A 22,580-nucleotide genomic window follows, 5' to 3' on the forward strand; every position below is an offset into this window, starting at 1 on the left:
GCCTTCTTTTGCGGATGATACCTTCGGCCTGTAACATGTACTATGTGACGAACTCGGCATCTTTGAATGGCTTTCCTCCCTTGGCAATCATCTCACTCACCACTTAGCTAGCTCTGACTGCCGCATTATTCTTTGCTGGATTTCTTGAGAAAATATTGTTGCCTCAGTAGATATGTTTTAAGATTGGCAACTCAGTCCTCTCGCTCATCTCTCTGGTATTTTGCATTCTCCTCAGCATGTCTAGTTGAGTAATGACATCCGATGTTATACTCTTTGTACACCGCAACTTTATCCATGCATATTACTGTAATTTCCGGACTATAAGCTGCTACTTTTTTCACACACTGTGAACACTGGCTAAGACAATGATGCGGCTGATTTTTTGATTTTTTTGGGCTAACAAGTTTCATGCGGCCAATACATTTGAACTCGTCACCTCGTGCTATGTATTAATAATAATTTTCATCAGCCGTGTTACAGGCACTGTTTAGAAAAAAGCATTTTCAGTACATATTTATGGATGTATTTAATTAGAATTAAAAAAAAAAGTTTGTCTGTAGCATCTTTCTGTATAAATATTTCACATGTGCCTTATAGACAGGTGCGGCCTAAATATGTATACATATATTTATTCATTTATCTATTTTTTGCCGTTGCAGCTTCTATTCCGACTCGCCCAGAAGTTTTTATTTTACGGTAGACATGTCTGTGTGCCCCTGGGTTCAACACACACTCACACAAAAATCTCCCATTTCTCCTGAAATTATCTGTGCTCATTGCTGACCTTTCTCTTCACGGCAGGTTTTGAAAAGACACGACTGAGGCTGGGTGACAGGCTATATTTCCCCTTCAGTCAGTGACAGTGCCGAAAGATGTTACAAGTGACCACAGTTGCTCATTCGTGTTGTTGTCATGAGCCTGAGCTATGGTATCACACAAGTGTCAAAAAATATTAAACGCCCAGGACAACAACTCAGGCAGGGCCGCACTAATGCCAAGTTTTGATTTTAGGTTATGGGCCACAAAATATAATTCCGGGGGACGCAAGACTGAGACCCCTGGTTCGGAGGATCTTAGTCAAGTGTCTTGCTGATTATAAAGGAGATTATATTTTTCATGTGTAAAATAAAGTAGATGTCTGACGAGTTCAGCGGATAAGAAATTAAAGTTTCTGCCACACAGAAGACTCAGCGAAAGTCTACCCATTTCCCCCAAAATATATATCAATAAACCACTGTTATTGTGATTTTCAACCATCTGCCGTGCTGATGATAATCAGCCTTAATGGAATAATGGCAAAAATAATTTCAGCTATCAGTCCCTCCCCTTCTCCAGTCCGAAGATGAGCCGAGATTATCATCTTATTTCTTTAAAAATGTCTTCTTTTCTGTCCGGCTGCTCCCTTCAGGGGTCACCACAGCGAATCAACCTCCGCCATCTAACTGTGCATCCCTTTTCTCTCATACCAACTAACTTCACATCCTCATTCCTATGAAAACACAGCTTTTTTTTCCGTATACCACTATACTACTATTCATCATGTGATTGCATGGATGTACAATACGGGACAAAGTGAGTGATCGTGTTGTAAGAGTCAATTTCCCAAATACTCAAAACATGTAAAAAAATTGGAAACAGGAGTTTGATCGGTTGCTTTTTCGTAGGAAGTAGAAACATTTTGGGGTAATTACTTGGTAGGAACTGTAATGTCATTACCTGAGCTTACATTTGAAATAAGATCTAGGTCAGGGGTGCCCAATACGTCGATCTCAAAGGTATTGTGTGTAGATCGCATGGTATTAAAAACAGAAAAATTAGCCTATTATCCATCCTCACTATGAAGTTTGTCACTTAATTGATGTATAAGGCAGCCAGTCGGACATTTGACCCTTTCTGGCACACGGGTCACATGTGCATATAAAAACACTAAGTGCTGCAAAGCTAGCGAGCTACCCGTTATCCTCCGGTTTATTTCTTTTAAACTAAATACAGCGTATTAAAATGGATAGTTCTGGAACTTATTCACACAGGAAAAGTACCCCTACATGAGGTAAGGTTTTTCGACTCCACTTATTTATGTGAGTCAGCCTTTTCCCACATGAAGATCATTAAGTCCAAATACCTTTCTACCATGACTGATGATCATTTGGAAGTGCTTGGAAGTGCTTGAGGCTGGCTATCAGTAGCCACTGTCCATACTATACATCCCTGACTGATTCCATTCAGTGCAAGTCATCAGAGTAAGGTAGTGACAAAAAATGTAGAGTTGCATTGTGCAATTTGGGTTCATACAGTTATGCAAGTTACACCAACAGATATTGTACATATAAAGAATTCTCAATATATTTATTTATAAATATATGTTTTGCATTTTTATAGTAGGTATTTTGACTGGGTAATTCTATAAGTAGCTCATATGCTGAAAAAGTGTGTGCACCCCAGATTAAGACTATATTAGTGACTTGAAAAAGCAAAACAAATAACACTACCATTAATTTTAATTTCCCTTCTGCCAGACCATCGTCTAGAATTAATGCATAGCATATAGTTTTAGTATTCTCAATTTAGATCAAAATTACAATCGTAAATCAGAAAAGGGGAATATATTTATAGCTACTTCTTACTTTTTTGATGTCACTCAATGACCCTCCCCCGCCCTCTTCTCCCCCCCCCCCAAAAAAAAAAAAAAAAAAAAAGCTGTCAGAGTTATTCGTCTTCTTTGAGGAGAAGCCACAGGGCGCCGCCTCCCTAGCGCAAGTCCATAAGGCAGTGCTACAGGATGGGAGGACAGTGGCTGTCAAGGTCCAGCACCCTAAAGTCCAGAGACAAAGCTCCAAGGACATCATGGTAATGGAGGTGAGTGTGTGACCTTGTAATTTTAATTAAAATAATATGAAATAGATCAATTAATCTTCCAATTAAAAAAAATTTAATCGACAACCTTGTCTCTTTCGATTGCCATATCAGGAAAAGGGAAATTCTGCGGAAAAAAACACAGAGGGAGAATCACAATTTTTAAAACTGGCACTGATGCTGCTCGGTTTTTCAATTCACATTCAAACAGTGATGGACATAATAAAATACACAATTTGCAAACTAATTATACAGTAATATAATTAGGACACGTATCCAAGTTGTAGAGACACAGCATTTAATTTCTTTATTTTCTTTATCCGTAGATTATGTGGACTACATGTGGAAAAATAGATAATGAATTATAGTGAATGGAGAGGTAATTGTAACCTGACCCGTCTGACTACAAGGGTCATGCAGCTTCATTCAACAGTTGTGTTTTCAAAGGTAATTTATACTCCAAGTTTTTCAAAGTCATTTTAAAAAGACAATTAGCAACAAACAAAATCCAACCAGAACCACCATTGGATGATATTAATGTTGTAACTTGAACTCAACAAGTTTACCAGTGGGGAAAAAGAACATTAAATATTTTGGTTTACGACTAACTGGTTATTTCCAACTGATCTTTAAAAAAAAAAAAAAAAGCTAAAGCACCCTGTGGAAAATAACAAATATGAATAAATTCAGACATTCGAAGTAATAACAACAATATTAACGATGATAATAACAATAAATGAAATGAATATGCAGATGATAAAAAGGGCAATGTAATAATAATAATAATTATTATTATTATACAATAAATAAAAATCACAATAATAAGAACAATGATAATGACAATGATGCTTGTAATAATAAGAAGAAAATAAAATATTGGCTAAGGAATTGGAACCAAGAAACATCCCCATGGTCTTTGAGGCCTTGATACATATGCCAGCTTTTTAATTATTTAGTTATTTATCTATTTATTTGTTTGTTTGTTTATTTGTTGTTTTATTTTTTATTTTGAGGTAAACTGATTTTGCTTCACTGGTTTTCCAGACATTATTTTTAAACTGGTCCTATGTTTAACTCATTGAAACAAATAAAAGGGAAATCGAATTTTTGCCAACGAAAAACAGGGCCGCATTCAACCAGCCATCCGTTTATTGACGCTGGCTCTGATTTGTGCACGGCAGGTGTTGGTGAGGGCGGTCCACTGGCTCTTTCCAGACTTTGCCTTCATATGGCTGGTGGAGGAAGCGAAGAAAAACATGCCACTGGAGCTGGACTTCCTGAACGAAGGACACAACGCGGAGAAGGTGTCTGGAATGCTCTCTCACTTCCCTTTTCTCAAGGTACCTGCATAATTACCTTCATTCAGCAGCATCGGTTCCCTTTTCATTCCGATAGCCCGGCTATAGGAATCGGGAATGGGATAAATATTTTTTATCCGTCAATCCAATTCGTACACACATGCAAGTAAATAGCTGTTAATAAACTGAAAAATGTCTGTTTGCATTTGAGCCCGCAATATTTCAAATTACAGTGCACACAGTTAATGGAGGTCATATTTCTCCACCATGTGGTGACAGTTTCTTTTGTGCTGTCTGTCTCCTCTTCATAAATTCTAATGGAACAGAGTTCACAGAACAGTGCAAATCATTTCCTTTACTAGACAGTGTTCGACTCCATGTCCATTATCATTTAATTTCCACGGTGTCCTTTTTCTTAATATGCCTGTTTGAGAACTTTTATTAGCTCAGTTGAATGTGAAATGGACTTTCTTTCTTTGATTTTAATACCCCGAGAGCTGCAACATCCTTCGTATTGTATTATTTTCCTTAATTTGATTTTTTTTTTTTGTATTTTTAATTGTGTTTTCTTCATAACTGAGAGGACTAAAAGCTAATTTATTGCCAATTGTCTTTTAAATAATCGTATTTGTCTCCGGCTAGCCTAGATACATAGCCAATTGTTATGTCCATCTTTCGGTGATCTTTAAGAGATATATCTTTTAAATCTTTATATGACTTCTGATTGTTAGTCGGGAGGTACTTTATTCATCCCTAAGGGGAAATTCACAAATGTGGAACAATTAGCCTTTTTCCAATTAAGTTGTTCTTGAATAAATTGCATTAGATAAAGGCAGCTAACATTTATAACAAAAGGCTCAAAACCGTTGACCGTTGTCATAGAATTTATGGAATGATGATAAAAATTGTATTTTTCATCAGTTTAAAAAGGAATTCAGAATATGGAAGTGTTCATGTGAAATAAATGTAAAAATAAATTTCCACATTGGCCAAAATCGTTTCCTTTTCGCTCTGCGTTTTACCTGTTAAGCCTGATTTGTGTTGAAGCATCACAAATCCTCATTTCCCCACGACAGAGCTCCGAATTTTGGTCTCTTATCTCTCAAGCATCAAATCATCAACCTGTCGTTTTAAGCGTCCTCACTTTTAAAGTTGAACAATTTTTTGCAAAAAAAAAACCAAACTATTCACTCTAGAGAATTCTTTGTAAATATATTTGCAAAATAAATAAAATTACATTTCTGTCCCTTTTTTTTTTCTGTCTCTCCATCACTCTATCTTTCATTAGGTTCCGATGATCCACTGGAACTTGTCCACCAAGAGGATACTGACCATGGAGTTTGCTGAGGGCGGCCAGGTCAATGACATTGAGTACATGAAGAAACATGGCATTAATGTCAACAAGGTACTTAATAGTGTGCAAGCAGATCTCTCAGTAAATGGGAAATTGGTTGGTATTATCGATCCATCCATCTATCATCTGCCGCTTATCCTGCACTCAGGGTAGCGGGGGAAGCTGGAGCCTATCCCAGCTGTCATCGGGCGAGAGTCAGGGTACACCCTGGACTTGTCGCTGGTCAGAATCAGAATTGCTTTAATCGGCAAGTAAATTTACTACTACAAGGAGTTTGTTTTGGTTAACGGTGCTAAACAGACAAGATGTAACAGGCATTAAATAAATTAAGAGTGAAATCAGGGCAATTGTGGTTGGTGGTGCAGAGTCAATCCTAGGGCCACATATACAGACAGACTTTCACTCAATCGGGGCAATTTTCTTCCGATTAACGCTACTGTATGCTTTTGGACTGTGGGAGGAAACCGGAGAACCCAGAGGAAATGAGAACGATCCCCTTGGAATCAAAAAACAAGGTTCCCTCGTGCTGTGAGGCCGAAGTGCTAACCAGTGCACCACCATATCGCCACTGGTTAGTATTGTAGCGAGTCACAAATGTTGGGGTTTATGTTGATGCTGGTTTACGTGTGATTTTGGGGTTGCTGGGAATCTTATGAGTGTGGTTTAGGGAGCAAGAAATACAGTTTTTTTTTTACCGGTAATTGGGCGTGAACAGTAAGCGTGGCTGTGGCCAACAACAGCTATTGCTTATTAAACGGATGTTTTACCGTCACCCGGGTGTTTCCCTGACTAAAACAGTATTGAAAATCCCAAACTATGTATACGATTATGCTATTGTAGAAGGTCTCATACCTTCAGCATCTATTGAGTACCTTAAGAAGGGTTATATTTGCTATCGCTGCTGTAAACTAGCACTTTCTCTCATTCTTTGAGATATTGAAGGCATTTACTTTGTTGTCTCTTACGAACTTTACAGGAAGTGGTGATATAAAGCAGATGACCCCAAATATCTTAAAACCCCTAAATCAAAATTGCAACAGAGTTTGAAAAAAAAAAAATCTTGAATTTCTGATCCATTCTAAAACAAATTGAAATCGAGACAGAGAGTAGTTAATTTCTTATGATCGAACTTGATGTTTCCATCAGTCCTGGGATAGTTTTCCCTCACAGCAAGAACGTCCCTGGTTGGATCCCAATAGTCTGCAATTGGATTTGAAATGTTTCCATGGGATTCTCCAGTTTCCTCCCAACACAGGAGATTCATAGGGCAGATTGCCCGGACGTGTAAATGAGTGAATAGTTGGATGGACACAACAAGCAGTATAGCACTTTCAGTATGGAAATGCAACTTCATTGCTAGCTACTGCAGGCATCCGCTTAAATCCACCCAATTGCATAATTTTATCAATCCTGGAAGTGTTTAACAAGATTATTCTCGTTCACCTTTAGCAGAAGAATATATTCAAGCAAAACGAAGAATGACAACAAAGAAACATGGTGACGTCTATGAAAATAACAACAACAGTAGATCGGACCTCGTGTTACCTGAGTGATAAGGAAAGAACCCAAAGTCCCGCTAATACTTTTGACAGTACTGACAAGTATGCTAGGTCTGCCACAATTTTCCTGGATCCAAATGGCATCAAACAACCATACTGAAATCCAAAGTGAAGTATCTTGTCATCAACTTCTACTGTCTGACATGACGGGAGCAGTCAACTGCACATGCAGTCAAATAAAACTCACCTCACGTTCCCGCTTCAACAAAGCTGTCCTTCAGAAGTGATTTCTTAAACAAAGCAACATTGCGATGGATAAAAAGTGCTTTTAATTCATTTATATAACTTTTTATATAAGATACACATCGTGAGAAACGCAATCAATATATAGATTTTTTTTGGAGACATACAGTATATATCTAAATATGTGTCAGACACATTATCAGAGTATTTTAAGGTAAGAGTGATAGGAACACCACAAAGCTCACGTTCGCATGCCCACACACACACACACACACACACATACACAGTGTGAGTTACTTGCAAAGTGAGCAACAGGATGGATAGGAGTATTAAGTGGCCTTGGCATTGGTTGGACTGTGTCTGTGTTTGTAATCACAAGATGGATGACTTTCCTCCGGACTCAGCCGTGTGTTGAGAGCTGAACGGAACCAAAGTTTCTTTTTTTTTCGTACCGTCTTATTATTCTTTACATTCAAATTAATAATCGTATGAGTTAAAATATGACTGAAGGGATTGAATATTCAGTATTCACGCAAGGATTTCGTGAACATTCTGTGACATTCATTTCGAAATCGGCCATATGTCTAATAGTGCCGTTGGATACAACAACACCGCACATCTGTCAGCTGCAAATTAAAAATAAATCAATTCATTTATTAAATGAAAACAGCACAAATAAGGCAGTATGTATACTGCCATATTAAATGGCGTACCGACTGCCGACACCACGAAAAATTATTTCACGGATAATCATGTGTAAAAAATTCAATGTGGCCATAAAAGCGGCCTTCACAGTGAGTTGCGACATTGCCCATAATAGCTTTATGCACCCAGAATTCTAAAGATAGGTTCTTTGGAAACGACAGAATCCCAGAAGATAGACAATGTGTTTTACCTCTTCGTATTTACGGCCAATAACATCCTATTTACCAACTGTAGGCTCAGTGACACAATGATGTATGAACGGTTCAAGTGATACCTCCATATATCTGGACCCACAGCACTGGATGGTACGAGGGGAGATTTAAAGACTGATCGGTAATCACAACACCGTTACAATGCCGTCCTCCATCATGGCGCCGATTTAAAAGCAGGGTTGTGCTGCACAGTCTATTTTGCAAGCAGTCCTACATAAATTTGTCTAATATAAATCAAACAAATAGTCCAAGTATATATTGTACACACTGAGCTCAGCTTTTGTTTACTAAAAATTTAAAGAACACCATTTGGATGTAAACTTGGTTACTTTGCTTCATGGTTTTTAAATTGAAATACTGTTGAGTTGCTACAGGGTTATCATCATGTTGAAAAACAAAGGCGCACACTGATAAGATGAATTATTATCATTAATACATTGATTTTTCTGCGGACCCCGATTATTAATGAAAAATCACAATATGATGTTCTCAAAGCAGTTCGATAGGATTGATTTTTTTTTTTCTTTTCTTACAAAATGTCATTGTCCTCAGGGGAGCACACGACAGGCTCATCCCTCCCCACCAGACAGTATTGAATAAAAGAACAACAGGTAGTCTGCAGGTGGAAAAAAAAGACTCACATATTGTATTCTGATACATCCACAAAGCCCTTGTAAAATAGAAAAGGCATAAGCTGAGGAAAGCTTTTTATCAAAAATCTCCTTTGCTAGCCAACTGCTTGCTAATTAACGAACACGCTTCATTGAAATAGATGAATTTGTCAGATATCATTTATTAAACAGCATCAAATAAAACTAAATCATCCTCACACGTGGATCCCCTCTGGTTGCTGATTTGTGATATGAATAATGGTGATGATGCTATCATCAGTCGCCATCCATTGAATACGCATATACATCATTAGTTACTGTCATTTTTATATTATAAATAAATGAATTGAACAGGAAATTGTAACATGGTTTAGAGACAGGTCCTTAAATCTGTCTGCAGTCACGGTATGTCAGAGTGTCTTTGGAAATCGCCAACCCTTATATGAATTATTAAATTTTTGCAGGATGATCTTTGGAATTAGAAGTTGAGTAACAGATCTCATGATCAATCAATTAGGTTTGGTGGTGTTCAAAATGACTGTCGTCCTCAATAGGAATTTTGGGAAGTGATGTGGTGATGTATCTATGAGAGGAAGGGTATTCTTACATATGGTTGGATCAGTACGGTCACCCTGGATGCCCAGCCTACTGACAATGTACTATGTATGCATGGAGAGTGTCATTCAGGAATCATTGATTTCAACGCCCCTTGACTCCTTGGAATTATGACCTTGACCTTGAGCGATCCTCATATCATCACCTCCTTACAATAATTCCCTAAGTCTTGCCAAAAAGTTTTTTTTTTTTTTGGCTTAAATCAGCTCCTCATTCAGCATAGCTCAGTTTTCTGAAAAACTAATAAAAATGACTTAAAGGTGAGACATCTTCAAGTGACGAAATTCAAGTCCAGTTGCCAGACTTCAATAGGTTTTCTGAAAAACTGACTTGGGCAATTATTCCAAGAATACAATGATACCCGTGATGAGCAGTCAGGGAAAGCAGAAGAAGTCGTGCCTCACTTGCTAATTTTGGAAAGAAAAAAATGTCAAATAAAAAAAAAAAAAAATTGTTATATTTTTCAGTGATTTGTAGTATAAAGGTATTTTTCATTTAACTTCACCAGTTTCAGATTGTTTTTCTTCGAAATCGCTGGATTTTCAGAATTAATGTTCAAATACTGAGAAGAGATGAGCGGTGAGGCTGTGGACTGGACTCAACGTAGATTGCGCAACGCTGGCTGACTGCATGCTCTGCACTAAGACCGTATTGCTGTCCCTCTGTATGTCACTTAAACACCTTTTTCTATATCAACTATATTTCCAATGTACAGTGCTTTTTCGTCTACAACTGTATGTGTGTTTCTACTTTCTTGTGCTGGGGGATCATAAAACACCTGCGAAGAGCCATTCAGTGAAACATGCAGTTTTCCTGCCTCATGGTAGGAGTCGCTCATTATTCCAGAGATCCTTCTTGGGACTCCTCGGCTGTAGGGTACAATGAATGATATGAGATTTTAAACATAACCCATGAATAAGCTACTCTGTAGGGTTCATATGTTTGTAAATCTGATGCCTCACCAGCCATGAACCTCACTGCATATCCCTGGACAATACGTTAAGTGAAACATAGAATACTGATATTCATTCAAAACTAAGGCAGGCTACCTTACTATCATCCTAGTTTGACTACCCTTTGGTGACAGAGTAAGGATCCGTCTTCTTTTACCAGTTGAATAAAGCTGTCAAATAGCCCCATGAACCCAACAGCCAGTGGGATCTATGATTGTGCTATAGTCACAAACAGACACTTAACAGTAAACGTGTCATTCCTATGAGTGTCCAAAAGCTGTAAATTTTTTGCTAATGCTCAAAGTGACACTGATTGCCAGAATGGTGATGCAAGTGGTCCGACTGAATTGTGAAAGTGATAAGGCAAGTGGTCCTACTGCAAATGACTGGCACTTTTGGAAGCTGCGTAGCCTTCACGCCGCATGCGCGGCTACTTTTGCCCCATGCTCAGGCTCTGCAAAAAGGGTATGAAATAGTGTGACTATTTTCCCAATCCCTGCACTTTTAGCCCTGGCCATTTCCCTGTGCGAAAGTCTTGATTGTAGGGTTAACAATTTCTCGGGACTCATTATCCAAAAAACAATGTTTTAGTGTGAAGATGCTCAAACTTTAGTGTGCGATGTTTGTCTCAAGCTGAATGATGCTGGAAGTGCGGAACTTAATGGGAGCTAGATCGGGTTCAGGAAGGTTCAAGTTTGCGCCAAGCGTCAAACTGCACCTCTTAAACAGGCCCTTGAGCTCAAGCATTACTTGAGTCACAATATCATCATCCTGCCATTCACACTGACAAACATACTTTCGAGCTTGGTGAAAGTAAGCTGGCACGTAAACATACCAGAGTGCTTTATAAATTTACCAAAATATGGCAGAGCAGGTAAGCACTAGTAGAGCATGGATGGAACACTATATTTATAAGTTATCAAAAGTTATCAAAATATATTGTAAAATACAATTATTAATGTAATAATAATTATTATTATTCATATGTATATGTTTTTTTCTCGTAAAGTTTTCACTTGAAAGATTTTAAAGATGTCATACATTTGAATGAAGGCCATCTTTTGTTATGTTTATACATATGTATATATATATATATATACACACACACACACACACACACACACACATAGAGGGACCAAATAAACAGATAGGCATTGAAATATGCAAACTTTTTTGGGGCATTTTTATTACAAACAGGGGTTGCCAATGAAAGTCACGCTTTTATCCGCAAGCATACAACTGATAACACAAATAGCATGTTATGACTTCCATGTCAGTCAAACAGTGAATTCTGACAGTGCCTTCTAATATTTTTTTAATATTTTATTCGAATCGTGCTGGAGTCTCTGTGTAGATCCTTCATACCTTCAATGAAGCCACCAAACTCTTGTGTGTTTCTTCATTCTGTTACATCCCATCATCTGGTGATAATGAGTTGAGCATCTGAGTCAGAGGAAGTAATTGGCTTTTGTATTTGTGAGTCTCTCTCAGTTTTTGTGATGATTTATACAAGGATGAATATTCAAAAGAGTCATATCTGCATTTTTTCCTCTCTTGTAGAAAATGAAATTAGCCTGCATATAAAAACTTGAAATCATGAGGCTTAATGAAAGTTCAATTGAGAAGACCAACTCTACTTGACAAAAACTAATTTGCGTCCCATTTTTCTGAATTAATCAACTTATTATCTCAGAATAAATATTTGTTTATTTAATTAAAACCAAAAAAAATATTTACAGGAAACATTTTTTCTGCCACAGGACACAATAATTGTTATTGTTTATTTTCTGAATTTACAAGATAATTGATAATTTATCTTGATTATCTGCTTTTATGCATTTCCTCTAGGTCACACTTTTTGGCCTAGGCTGTTCTTCAGAAAGGGTTTTTATTTATTTTTTTGGGATGGAAGTTTCCTCCCATGGTGACGCATAAGTTTCCTTCTCCCTCCATCAGTGTTCACTGTGTTCAAAGTCATCTTTCTTTTATTTCCAAATTCAATTGTCCTTCAACTCAATCAGCATTCTGTCCTCCAGCTCAGTCTCCATCCCTTTATATACTTGAAACTGTTTTTTTTTTCTTTTCATCCATTCTTTTTTTTTTTTCGCAGAAGTAGGTCGAAGTTGCCTTTTTGTGCACATTTTATGCATCTTACAAAAGTACGCCTTACTCTTTCAAATGCAATGAACATGGTGACATGATGATATGTAGTGAACTACTACATGTACATGAGAGTCACTGCTTGTTCAGTTTTGTTTTCATTTGCCTTTTTTTGTACTCTTTTTTTTTTTTTTCTAGCTGAGCAGAACTTGATTGTAAGGGACTGGTCTCTGGCCTTTTGATCCATTTTCTCTCTCTTTTTTTTTAATCTCTACTCTAACTTTGGGCTCTCTCTATTCCGCTTCAATTTGCATTTTTCATTTTTGATCAATAAAACTGAGAAAATCGATTGTCGATTTTATTCAAGGGATTTGTTCATTAAATCAATTATGACTTTTCTTAGGCAAATAAAATTGTAGATTACCCAGCAATAATACCAGTCTACATTTTAAAAGATTATAATGCATTACCTCAGCATTCATAACGCTGTGTTGTTCTGTACATCCTCTGTTATCATTGCGGTTAATCGAGTTTGGTTTGAACTCCGCTCTTTTTTTCCCCACAGATTTCAGAAAACCTCGGCAAAATGTACAGCGAAATGATCTTCGTGCAGGGCTTCGTCCACTGCGACCCCCACCCTGGCAACGTGCTGGTTCGAAAGTGCCCCGAAAGCAAGAGGACTGAGATCATCCTGCTTGATCACGGCCTTTATCAGGTTGGAAAATCTCCAGGCTGCCTGAACATAAATGAAAAAAAAAAAAACAAAACAAAAAAAAAAAAAAAAAAAAAAAAAGCATTTTGTTCCAATATTGCAGTCCATTTTTCATGCCACTTGCTGAGGCCTTGAGTAAAAAGATCAAGCAACAAATGCACGGTTGAGATGTGGGGAAAAAAAAACAAACAAAAAAAAAAAAAAACAACATGGATGTAACACACACACTCAAACCCAAAGACCTGAGGTTTGTTAAAGCCCTGTAGGACTAAAAGCTTTTTGATAAACAACTCATTGATGTGTTTTGAGCAGAAAGTACAGAACTGTGCTCTGAACGGTGCTCCGTGGTCTTAATCATATAGGCATGCTGGTGTGTGTGTGTGTGTGTCTGTGTCTGTGTCTGCGTTAGTCAATATCGCATACACACACACACACACACACAAATACTTGATAATGAATAAAAACGTGCTCGGCTAAAACAGACACCAACTGTCTTTTTTTCTATTTACTGAAGAGAAGGTAGTGGCAGATGTAATACACATACTGTATATGCACGTGCATACGCACACACACGTGCACACACGGGCTTTCTCTGTACCATTGTGGCAGGAATTTACTCCTAATGACTTGCGGTTTCAATTGTCAGTTCAAAGTATATTATTAATCAAGTCCTCTCAGACATGCACCTCCGTGCACTCAGCGACACACACACACACACACACACACACACAGAGCAATTGTTGTCCTGCACCTGATAGCTACAGAGTTGTGATTGTATAAAGGTTTTTTTTTTTTAGATGGTCATTTTGTTCGAAGGAAAGTAAATGATTCAATCTACATGCCCACTCCCTTTTCATGAACAAAATAATGACATTAACGGATACCGACTATATTCACCATCGGACAATCAGCATTTTTCTTTTTCTTCATGGAAAAAAAATGTTTTCTTAATTCTGTATTAATGGCAAATTGTCAGTATTATCAGCTGTAAATCCAATGTTTTTCTCCCAGAAGTTGATAAATCAAGCAGGACCCAAAATAATCACAGTAATGACTCACTATATATGCAGTAGAATTAAAAAATGTAATGTTTTGGGGATGTTTTAACTAATGCATGCAACTTGTTAGTGCAGAAAACAAGGTTGGAAAGCAATAACGTGTTCCTCCCTGTGTTCCTATTATCCCTTTGCCCAGGTCCTGCAGCCAGACTTCAGGTTGAACTACTGTCGGCTCTGGCAGGCTCTAATTAAAGGCGACATGTTGGGGGTGGAGCGTTACAGCCGAAGACTCGGAGCCGGAGATCTGTACCCGCTGTTCGCATGTGTGCTCACCGCTCGCTCCTGGACGTCTGTCAACACCGGGATCACGTCTGTGCCTGTTACACATTCTGAGGTACTGTTTTCCTGCAAAACAAAAACTAATAATTATAATTATTGAAGTGAAGGTCCACCTAATCTGCCAATACAACACACACCAAAACACATGCAGATAGCCTGTAATTTAGATATCATTGCTGCCATATATACACATTTTTCGCAACTTAAGAATAGTTTTCCTCTTTTTCTGTTTTTTGATATTCTTAAAACTTACTTATGGTTCCAATCAACAGTGTGAACTTGGTAGAAACCTTACATAGGCGCTTAGATTTTATTATCATTATTATTAATATTATTATTATTATTATTAAGAGGCAGTCTAGAAAACAGCAATTAAAAACACAAATGTGAAGTCAAGGATCGGAATGTTGTTATTATCCCCCAGGGGCAGTTTGTTGTTCAGTCTAGAAAACACAAAGTTAAATAAATAAAAAAAAGATTTCTTATGAGACCCCGGGAGATGTAAAAGTGCTGTTACAGAAAAATCAAATAGCTTATTATATTGGTCTTGGCCTCTTGGCGCAAAAATTGAAAACATTTAAGACCAATGAATGTAAGAGCATGTCAGAGTCCAGACACATTTTCATGAAAGCATAAGCCAGTGGCTGATAAGTTAAAAAAAATAATTTACAGGTATAAATGAAAGGCTTTTAAAATCCCTTAACTGGCATGATCGCACAATTTGATAATGCTCTCAGTAACCGAGAAGGGGCATGATTGGTTGAGATATCCCAGATATTTTGTCAAGTGAGAGACTGGGAACAACTAGTTCAAATTGATAGTCTTTAATTCAGTCAAGAAATGATCGAGGGATAATAAAATACAACACAAATCACGTCTCAATGAATGGAACTCCTGGTTTTGGTGGATGTATGGAGACTAAAAAGCATCATATATTTCAGTACGAGTTTGGTCATTTGTGAGAAGTCTGCGGCCCTGAATGCAAATCCCAGTTCGAAATTGAATTGAATTTTCCCAATCAAACCCTGCTGTTCTGGAACATTCAGGTTTTTTACAATTTAATTTTACACGGTCTCCCCTGCTTTCATGTATTTTTATAATTTTTTTTTTTTTTGCACGTCCTTAGCACATCTTGGCTGTCGACTCGCCCTCTCCTTCCGACAAAACAAGGAACCAATACGTGTTTCCTCTCGCTGGAACGCAGGCTGTGAAAAATTGCGTGACGGTCTCCGGGTGCGCCGCTCTCAGTTTGTTATATCCGACGCTGTCTGTGAATCCATCATGTGCAGACACATAAATGGAGAGTGAGCCGCTGCACCTGCTCCCACTATGCCTCCTTTGTAGACGTGTATACGGAGATTCAATTTTACTTAAATTTCCATCCTTACAGTTGATTGTATAACCGCTAACATTTATAATCAACCAGGAAGCACCCCTACTAACGTGCCATGAATGCCATTTAATTATCCATTTGATACTAGGGGTAATATCCATTACTACAAAGTTACACAGAACAAGTATTTCAAATTGTCACAGTGCAACAGGCTGTCTTAAGAGACCACGTCCTGTATGAGTATAAAATTTGCATCACCGACACTCAGATGTTTGAACTTTATTTATTATCTATTTATTCTTATATCCCTTGTTCCAAAACACAAACAATTAATGTTTTGAGAGCAAATGGCTGACATATGCATCGGAACAATAACAGTTCCTAATGTCAATTTCTTTGGATATTTCTCCATCCTGCAGGCTCAGAGTTGGTTACGTTGCGGGTGCTTATATCGAGGCGTTATATCCTTTTAGTATAATATAAAATAGCTCGATCAGATATGGTCCAAAGATTGGTTTGTGCCTGATATTGCCTGCTATGATAGTAATGAATTATTCAAAATTATATGTATAATGATGACTGGGTGAAATGGGTGGGTCCAAAGCTAAGGACTGGCCAGATGAGATGGCAGATTTGAGAAGTCGCTCGGCTCGGTTGGCCTCCTTATGATTCCTTTCTCAGTCCATCGCCAAATAACCCCGGCCTTAACAATACATATGTGTCGCTTGCTAATTCAACGCAGTAAGATTCTGTCTTAATTGTGATAAAGTGCGATTCAGCATAATTGAATTCAACATGTTTTCAAAGTGCCTTAGCTTAAGATTGAATAGTGCCCTTTCATTGAAGGGTTTTGATTATTTGTAAGACTCTTTATAGATTTAATTAAATTCAGCCCCTGTCCGCTTTTCTTTTTTTTTTTCTTGTAAAAAATGTTCTCCGCCCGTCTCAAGTTTACGGCGCGCTTTTCCATCACCTGGTTCACGCAATTAAGGATGTTTCAGGTTAACAATGGCAATGAGCAGAGTTCAGTGTGAAATTATCTCGTCCCGGGCAGCAGCCGAGATGTTTTTATACAGTCTCAATTGTCAGGTGACCGGCGTGAGTTCACATATTTGGAGGATCACGGTTGGTGAAAACGGTGAATTTCCCATCCTTGGAGGCGCTGAACTTACGTTGAATACTGCAGAGATCTGAAATATGCAGTAACTTTGTCTCGGCTCTCAAAAAAGAGCCGGTTCTTTCACCTTGAACTGCTCTTCATTACGTATCTTTTCCAGCCTTATATTTCACCTTAACTTCAACACAACACACTCACACACTTTGCTGTCACAGCGGAGCGTCTGCTCCCCCCATGCTGTTTTCACAAAATGGTATGATCCGATATTATCACATGTGATTGGCTGCCATGCTGGCCAATCAAAACAAAGGGCTCTTCTCTCAGAGCTGCATCTTTTGGGTATTACACATCACTATTACATATAGGTCACACTGCTGGGGCAACTGGTAGTACTGAATCAGAGCGTTGCCAGTTCAAGTCCCGGCCCTTGCATGGCAGATATCCACAATCTTTCTGTCAGTATGTGTGTGTGTGTGTGTGTGTGTGTGTGCGTGTATGTGTGTGAATGGATGAGCGCAATATGCATGTTGTGATAACGCATTGATATGAATCAAACCGTCTTCCCATCTCTGCTCGATCTCAGTTTCATATCTTGAGTGTAATACATTTGGTGGAGCTGAAAGTCATCCGACATGAATGGAGGAGCATCGTTATCACGATTCGGTTGACAAAGGATGTTGACATTAAATATACAGAAAAAAATGACTTGATGGAATTCGGTCGTCCCCGAGTTATTTGCATGATGCCCTTTCCTGAACACAGGATTTCAAAGTAAGCGTGTGCGTTTCTTTTTTTCTTGTTTTCTTTTTCTAGTTTGGTCATTTTAATGTCCTGCATAGAAACATGAACCTTAACAGATCCAGGATAGTGCATTATCATGCAACATCTGTGTTGGACTTACAATATCCTTTGTATTCTTGTTGGAATCTTATAATCTTGGCACCTGGACTTTAATGTCTTCACTTGAAGACGTTTCACCCCTCACCCAAGAGGCTTCTTCAAATCTATTGGCCTGCGGGGAGTACACACATACATTCTGTAATATCTGGACTATAAGTAGCTACATTTTTTACATGCTATGACTACTGCAGCTTAAACAATGATGCAGCTAATTTATGGATTTTTTTTTTTGGGGGGGGGGCTAACGAGCTTCATGCCACCGAAACATTTAGCCTCGTCACATCGAACAAATGAAATTGCGCTTCATGCACACACCGTCATCGTGGAAAACACATAAAGAAATGCAAATGATGCAGCTTTCAATTTAAAGGTGATCAACCTGGCTGTCAAAGAAGGAAATAGAGCTGCTAAGATAGCAATCAGCTGGAGTAGGACACAGAGGGAATAGAAAATAGATGGAAGGATGGACTTTTCCTTGTGTTATTTATTGTCCTTTTCATCAGCCACTGTTCCAAAAAATACAATCCAGTACATACTTGTGGATGTTACCATTATTTATTTAATTCAGTTATAAAAGTGTTTCTGTATAACATCTTTCTATGTAAATATCTCGCCTGCTGCTTATAGACAAGTGTGGCCTGTAAATGTACGCATATATGTCTTTATTTTTAGACGGTGTGGATTACATTCTGGCCTAAGCATGTCAGGATGCCCCTGTGCTCAACAAAGAAAGAAAAAAGTCTCCCATTTCTCCTGAAATTGTGTGTGCTCATCACTGACCTTTCTCTTCACGTCCGGTTTTGAAAAAGACACGAAAAAAATGTTCCGTGTAAATATCTTATGTTACAACATGGACACCTGAGGCTTATAGACAAGTGCCGCCTATACTGTACATGTACACATATATTTATGTATCTATTTAATGCCGGTGCGGCTTATATTCAGGTGCGCTCAATAGTCCGGAAATTAGGGTACATACTGTACATGTGATCTAATTATCCGAGACTAGAACACGGAGGAAAGGAGAAAATGGGTGGTTTTTCCATTTCTAATTTGGACCTTATCATAGAAATCATGAGATTTGGATCAGCGACAATGTAACTATGACTAAAATGCATTTTTTTATCACTGAATCTGCCTTGTGCAAATTAGAGTTCACGTTTGGAATACTTATGATAGGCACTGTACAGTGCCGTACTGGGATAAATACCAAGACGGATAAGCACACACTGACCAGTCCCTACTGCACCATCCAAACAACCCGGAAAGATCCACCCCTGAAACCAGCCCCCATTACTTCCACCTGCGCCTCAGTCCATGTGATCCAACAGGTTTCACCCCTTTGTTTCACATTCTGAGATGTCTTGGCTTTACCATTTCACATTTCAAATCCATGTGATCCCCCAGAGTTGGGGATCGTCCTTTGGGTCCACCTAATGACACTTCCGTTAACATAACAACCACCTTCGATTAGTCGTCATAGACCCGCCCACAACCCCGGGAGATACACTCAGAAACTCCCCACAGGCCATCAGTACTGAAGAAGCCTCTCGGATGAGGCGTGAAACATCTTCAAATGAAGAAATTCAAGTCCGCTTGCCACGACAAGAATTCACCATGGCCTTGCTGACTGAGAACCTCCACAGACAAATATCCTTTCTATTCAACTGGAGGAGCCATTGTTATTATCAGTGCTCTTGGTACTTTTGCAAGTAATACACATCCATGTTGGATTTAGTCCAAGATAGTGTTGTTGTATGGTTACCTGTGTGTGTCTTTGGCCATCCTGTCTCTCATTGTGTCATTTTTCCACCATCTCTGACACACTCATTATGTCTCTGAAATGAACAATATTAAAATAGGGCATCCGCTCAAAACATTTGGACGCCGACGCTACCTAATCAGCGATGCTTAAGTGCCTACTGAGCCATCCTAATCATTCAATGTTAATTTTGCATTCTTGCTCATCATGTTCTGCAGAGTTATTAATGATTGACATGTTTTCAGGGAATGATTGTTATCACATTTTAAATCAAATGGAATGCATGTGTTAACTTCTTCAATCAATATATTTTGTTGTAGTAGTCTATCAATAATGTCAAAATTGTGTCCCCCTATGCTGTCCAAATCGGTCAATTCTGCCAACAAGTCACTTTTGTGACTTTCGATGTTTCAGTACATATAGTAGTTAAAGAATGTGAGTGAATTGAAGGGTAGAAACCGTAACAGTGACTGCTGATTTTGCCTCTCATGCCTATTAATTTGGAATAAAAACTAGTGTGCTAGTGTGCAACAGGCCCCAGTTGCACACTAAACATGTAAAGGCCTGTTTACTATTAAGATGATTAAGATTTTGTTTTTTTGTTTTTTTTTAAGAGCAGTGAGATGGTGTGTGTGTGTTTTGGATCATCCTGATAGACATAGGGGTTCAACGTGCCATCTGTGAGTTTATTTATACCTCTTATGCAACATTTGTAACTGGCAACATAATCACCCATGTTCCATCCCTTTGCTTGCATCAACTAACCTGAAATTATTACAGTTTGCAGAGGTTTTTTTTTTTTTTTTTTTTTTTTTTTTTTAACAATACACATTTTTTTTACAATACTCTTGAAAATCAGATGTATATTTCAGAAGTTGAATGCATGAACATATAATAACTGTGTCAAAAACAGTTAATTGCATAGCATCAACAAATCTGGAAAAATGTCTCACAACATATCAGCGTATCTGCTTTACAGGCCAGTATAACTTTTTTCATTTTTACAATATAACTTGAGCAGAATTTTCAAAGATACCAGCAATCACTTAATGAAAGCTATTGTTTTTTTTTTTGTTTATTTTTTTCTCCATAGGGAAATAGATTTGTTATAATTAGCTTAAATGCAGTAGGTAAAGAAAGTTGAAATAAACACATAAATAAATGAATAGTAAGGTTATTTAGGATGAAAAAGGCTAAAATTGTTTTTGTTTTGTTTTTTAAATATTTATTTATTTTAAACCTTCGGTGAGATATATAGGAATTTGACTGAGTTAACCTTCAGGTGCAAATTTAACTTCAATGGAAAATTTCATTTATTTTTTTTTTTGCTTTTAAATAACTAATTAACTAATTAATCCAATTTATTGTCTCCCATGAAGTGGATGCAGGTTCCGCATGGAGCAATAATATACATATAGAAAATAAGGAAGTTTTACATATGGCTCATATAGAATATAAATGGAATGGTCGCTTATTTCATAAAAAGAAGAGTGAGGCTGAGAGCATGTGTGCAGTTGGATGTGTGTATTGCGATATGCGCTTCCTTTACATTCCTCACAGCTCACTGACTTGTTGTCCTCATTTCCTGTCTGTCTGCGCTGCTTCCTGTCTTCAGCTTCATCTCCGTGGGTGCTACTGATTTTTCTCCCCCCCCCCCCCGCAGCCTTCCTCCTCGGTCCTCCCGAGTTGCAAGGAAACGTGATGGAGTTCTATTGGAACACGCAGCATGTATTTGACTCATCTGTCTACACAGTTTGCTTTATTTGTTTTTGGAGCAGGATAGTTTTCTGTTTTTTTGTTTGTATTTTTTTCCTCTGATGTTCTGATAGAACAGAACATCAGAAATTCCCCCCCAAAAATAAAATAATAACACAAATAGAGTACATTTCCCATGTTTTAGGTATCATGTTGTCATGATATGTATTTAAAAGCAACTTGTTCTGTTGCAGGAGTGCAGAGTGACAAGCTTTACTATTCATCTTGAGGCATTTGGATTGACGGAAACCTAAAAATGATTATGTACTTCGTCCATCTGTTTAATCTGATGAAAGCAAAAAACGAATCTAAGTCTGTATTTCTGGAAGGGTTTGAGTTCAACCATTTCCATGTATTCGTGTAGATTTATTTATCTCTACAGTAACAGTTCAGGGCACCTGTTGCAAAATTCAACCCGTGAGCCGGGTTTGTGCAGGAGCGTCCCCTTTTGGTTTTGTTTGCAATCTTTCTTTTTTTTATTGACACGTTGCACAGTAATGGGGGAGCGTACAAAGCCTGTGAGAGTGCATTTTTATGGATGGATCATCATAATAGTTGCCCCAGCGTGATAATTTGCGTAAGTAAGGTATATTCTTCGTCCTCCCACTTAAGCCGAGATGAAAGCACTCTCATCAATCTAGGACATCTGTGTGTGCCATTTATATTCAGTTTTTTGGAACCATCGCCCCCCTCCCCCTCCCCCTCCTCCTCCTCCACATGCACACCAGCATGCACGCAGTGAACCAGAGACGCCACTTGCATAACCCTAACCGCGTCTCAACCCGTCGCCAAACTCTTTCCTGCCGATGATATCTGTGGACCCTTGCTTTTACTTCGGGGTACGAGGTTGCACGATCTGACCATTCAGCTGTTTTCTGTCCCAACAATTTGAGCTGTTTTTGTGGGAGCTCATCTGCTTGGCTTTTTCTTTGACATCCCCTATCTTGCGTCCTCTGTCGTACCCCATCCTCTTGTTTCTGCTCTGCCCGCTTTATAATGCATGTCTCCTTTTTTTTTTTTTTTTTTTTAAGTCCTACTTCTGGCAGCTAATGATGCATTCCATTAGTGTTAATGCAGTCACATGCACACGAAAACGTTGAGTGCTTTTAGAGCAGTGGCTTTTCCATCCTTTAATCCACATGCAGGAATATGTGCTTTTTTAATTAGTTGTCTCCTCTAAACATGGAAAAAAATAAATAATAGGTTACAAATGCAACCAGG

At 38.2% G+C, this 22,580-nt stretch overlaps 1 protein-coding gene across 2 annotated transcripts in view; it reads left to right on the forward strand.

Annotated features, from left to right (window-relative positions):
• The window catches only part of adck1 (aarF domain containing kinase 1), a 98,401-nt gene that overhangs the window by 56,308 nt on the left and 19,513 nt on the right, over positions 1-22,580 (forward strand). The window contains exons 5-10 of one of the 2 annotated variants that reach the window (XM_086160542.1): positions 2,698-2,856; positions 4,035-4,193; positions 5,440-5,556; positions 13,009-13,158; positions 14,350-14,547; positions 18,515-22,040. In XM_086160542.1, the coding sequence (XP_086016668.1) occupies positions 2,698-2,856; positions 4,035-4,193; positions 5,440-5,556; positions 13,009-13,158; positions 14,350-14,547; positions 18,515-18,646 (915 nt within the window). In that variant the 3' untranslated portion in view covers positions 18,647-22,040. Of the gene's footprint in view, positions 1-2,697; positions 2,857-4,034; positions 4,194-5,439; positions 5,557-13,008; positions 13,159-14,349; positions 14,548-18,514; positions 22,041-22,580 lie in introns of those variants that run through there. The other variant, XM_086160541.1, reaches the window with a different exon arrangement.

This window comes from Fistularia commersonii, chromosome 15 (genome assembly GCF_037954325.1).
Source record: "Fistularia commersonii isolate RoL2024-O1a breed Wild chromosome 15, RoL_Fcom_v1.0, whole genome shotgun sequence".
In the NCBI taxonomy this organism is placed as follows: Eukaryota; Metazoa; Chordata; class Actinopteri; order Syngnathiformes; family Fistulariidae; genus Fistularia; species Fistularia commersonii.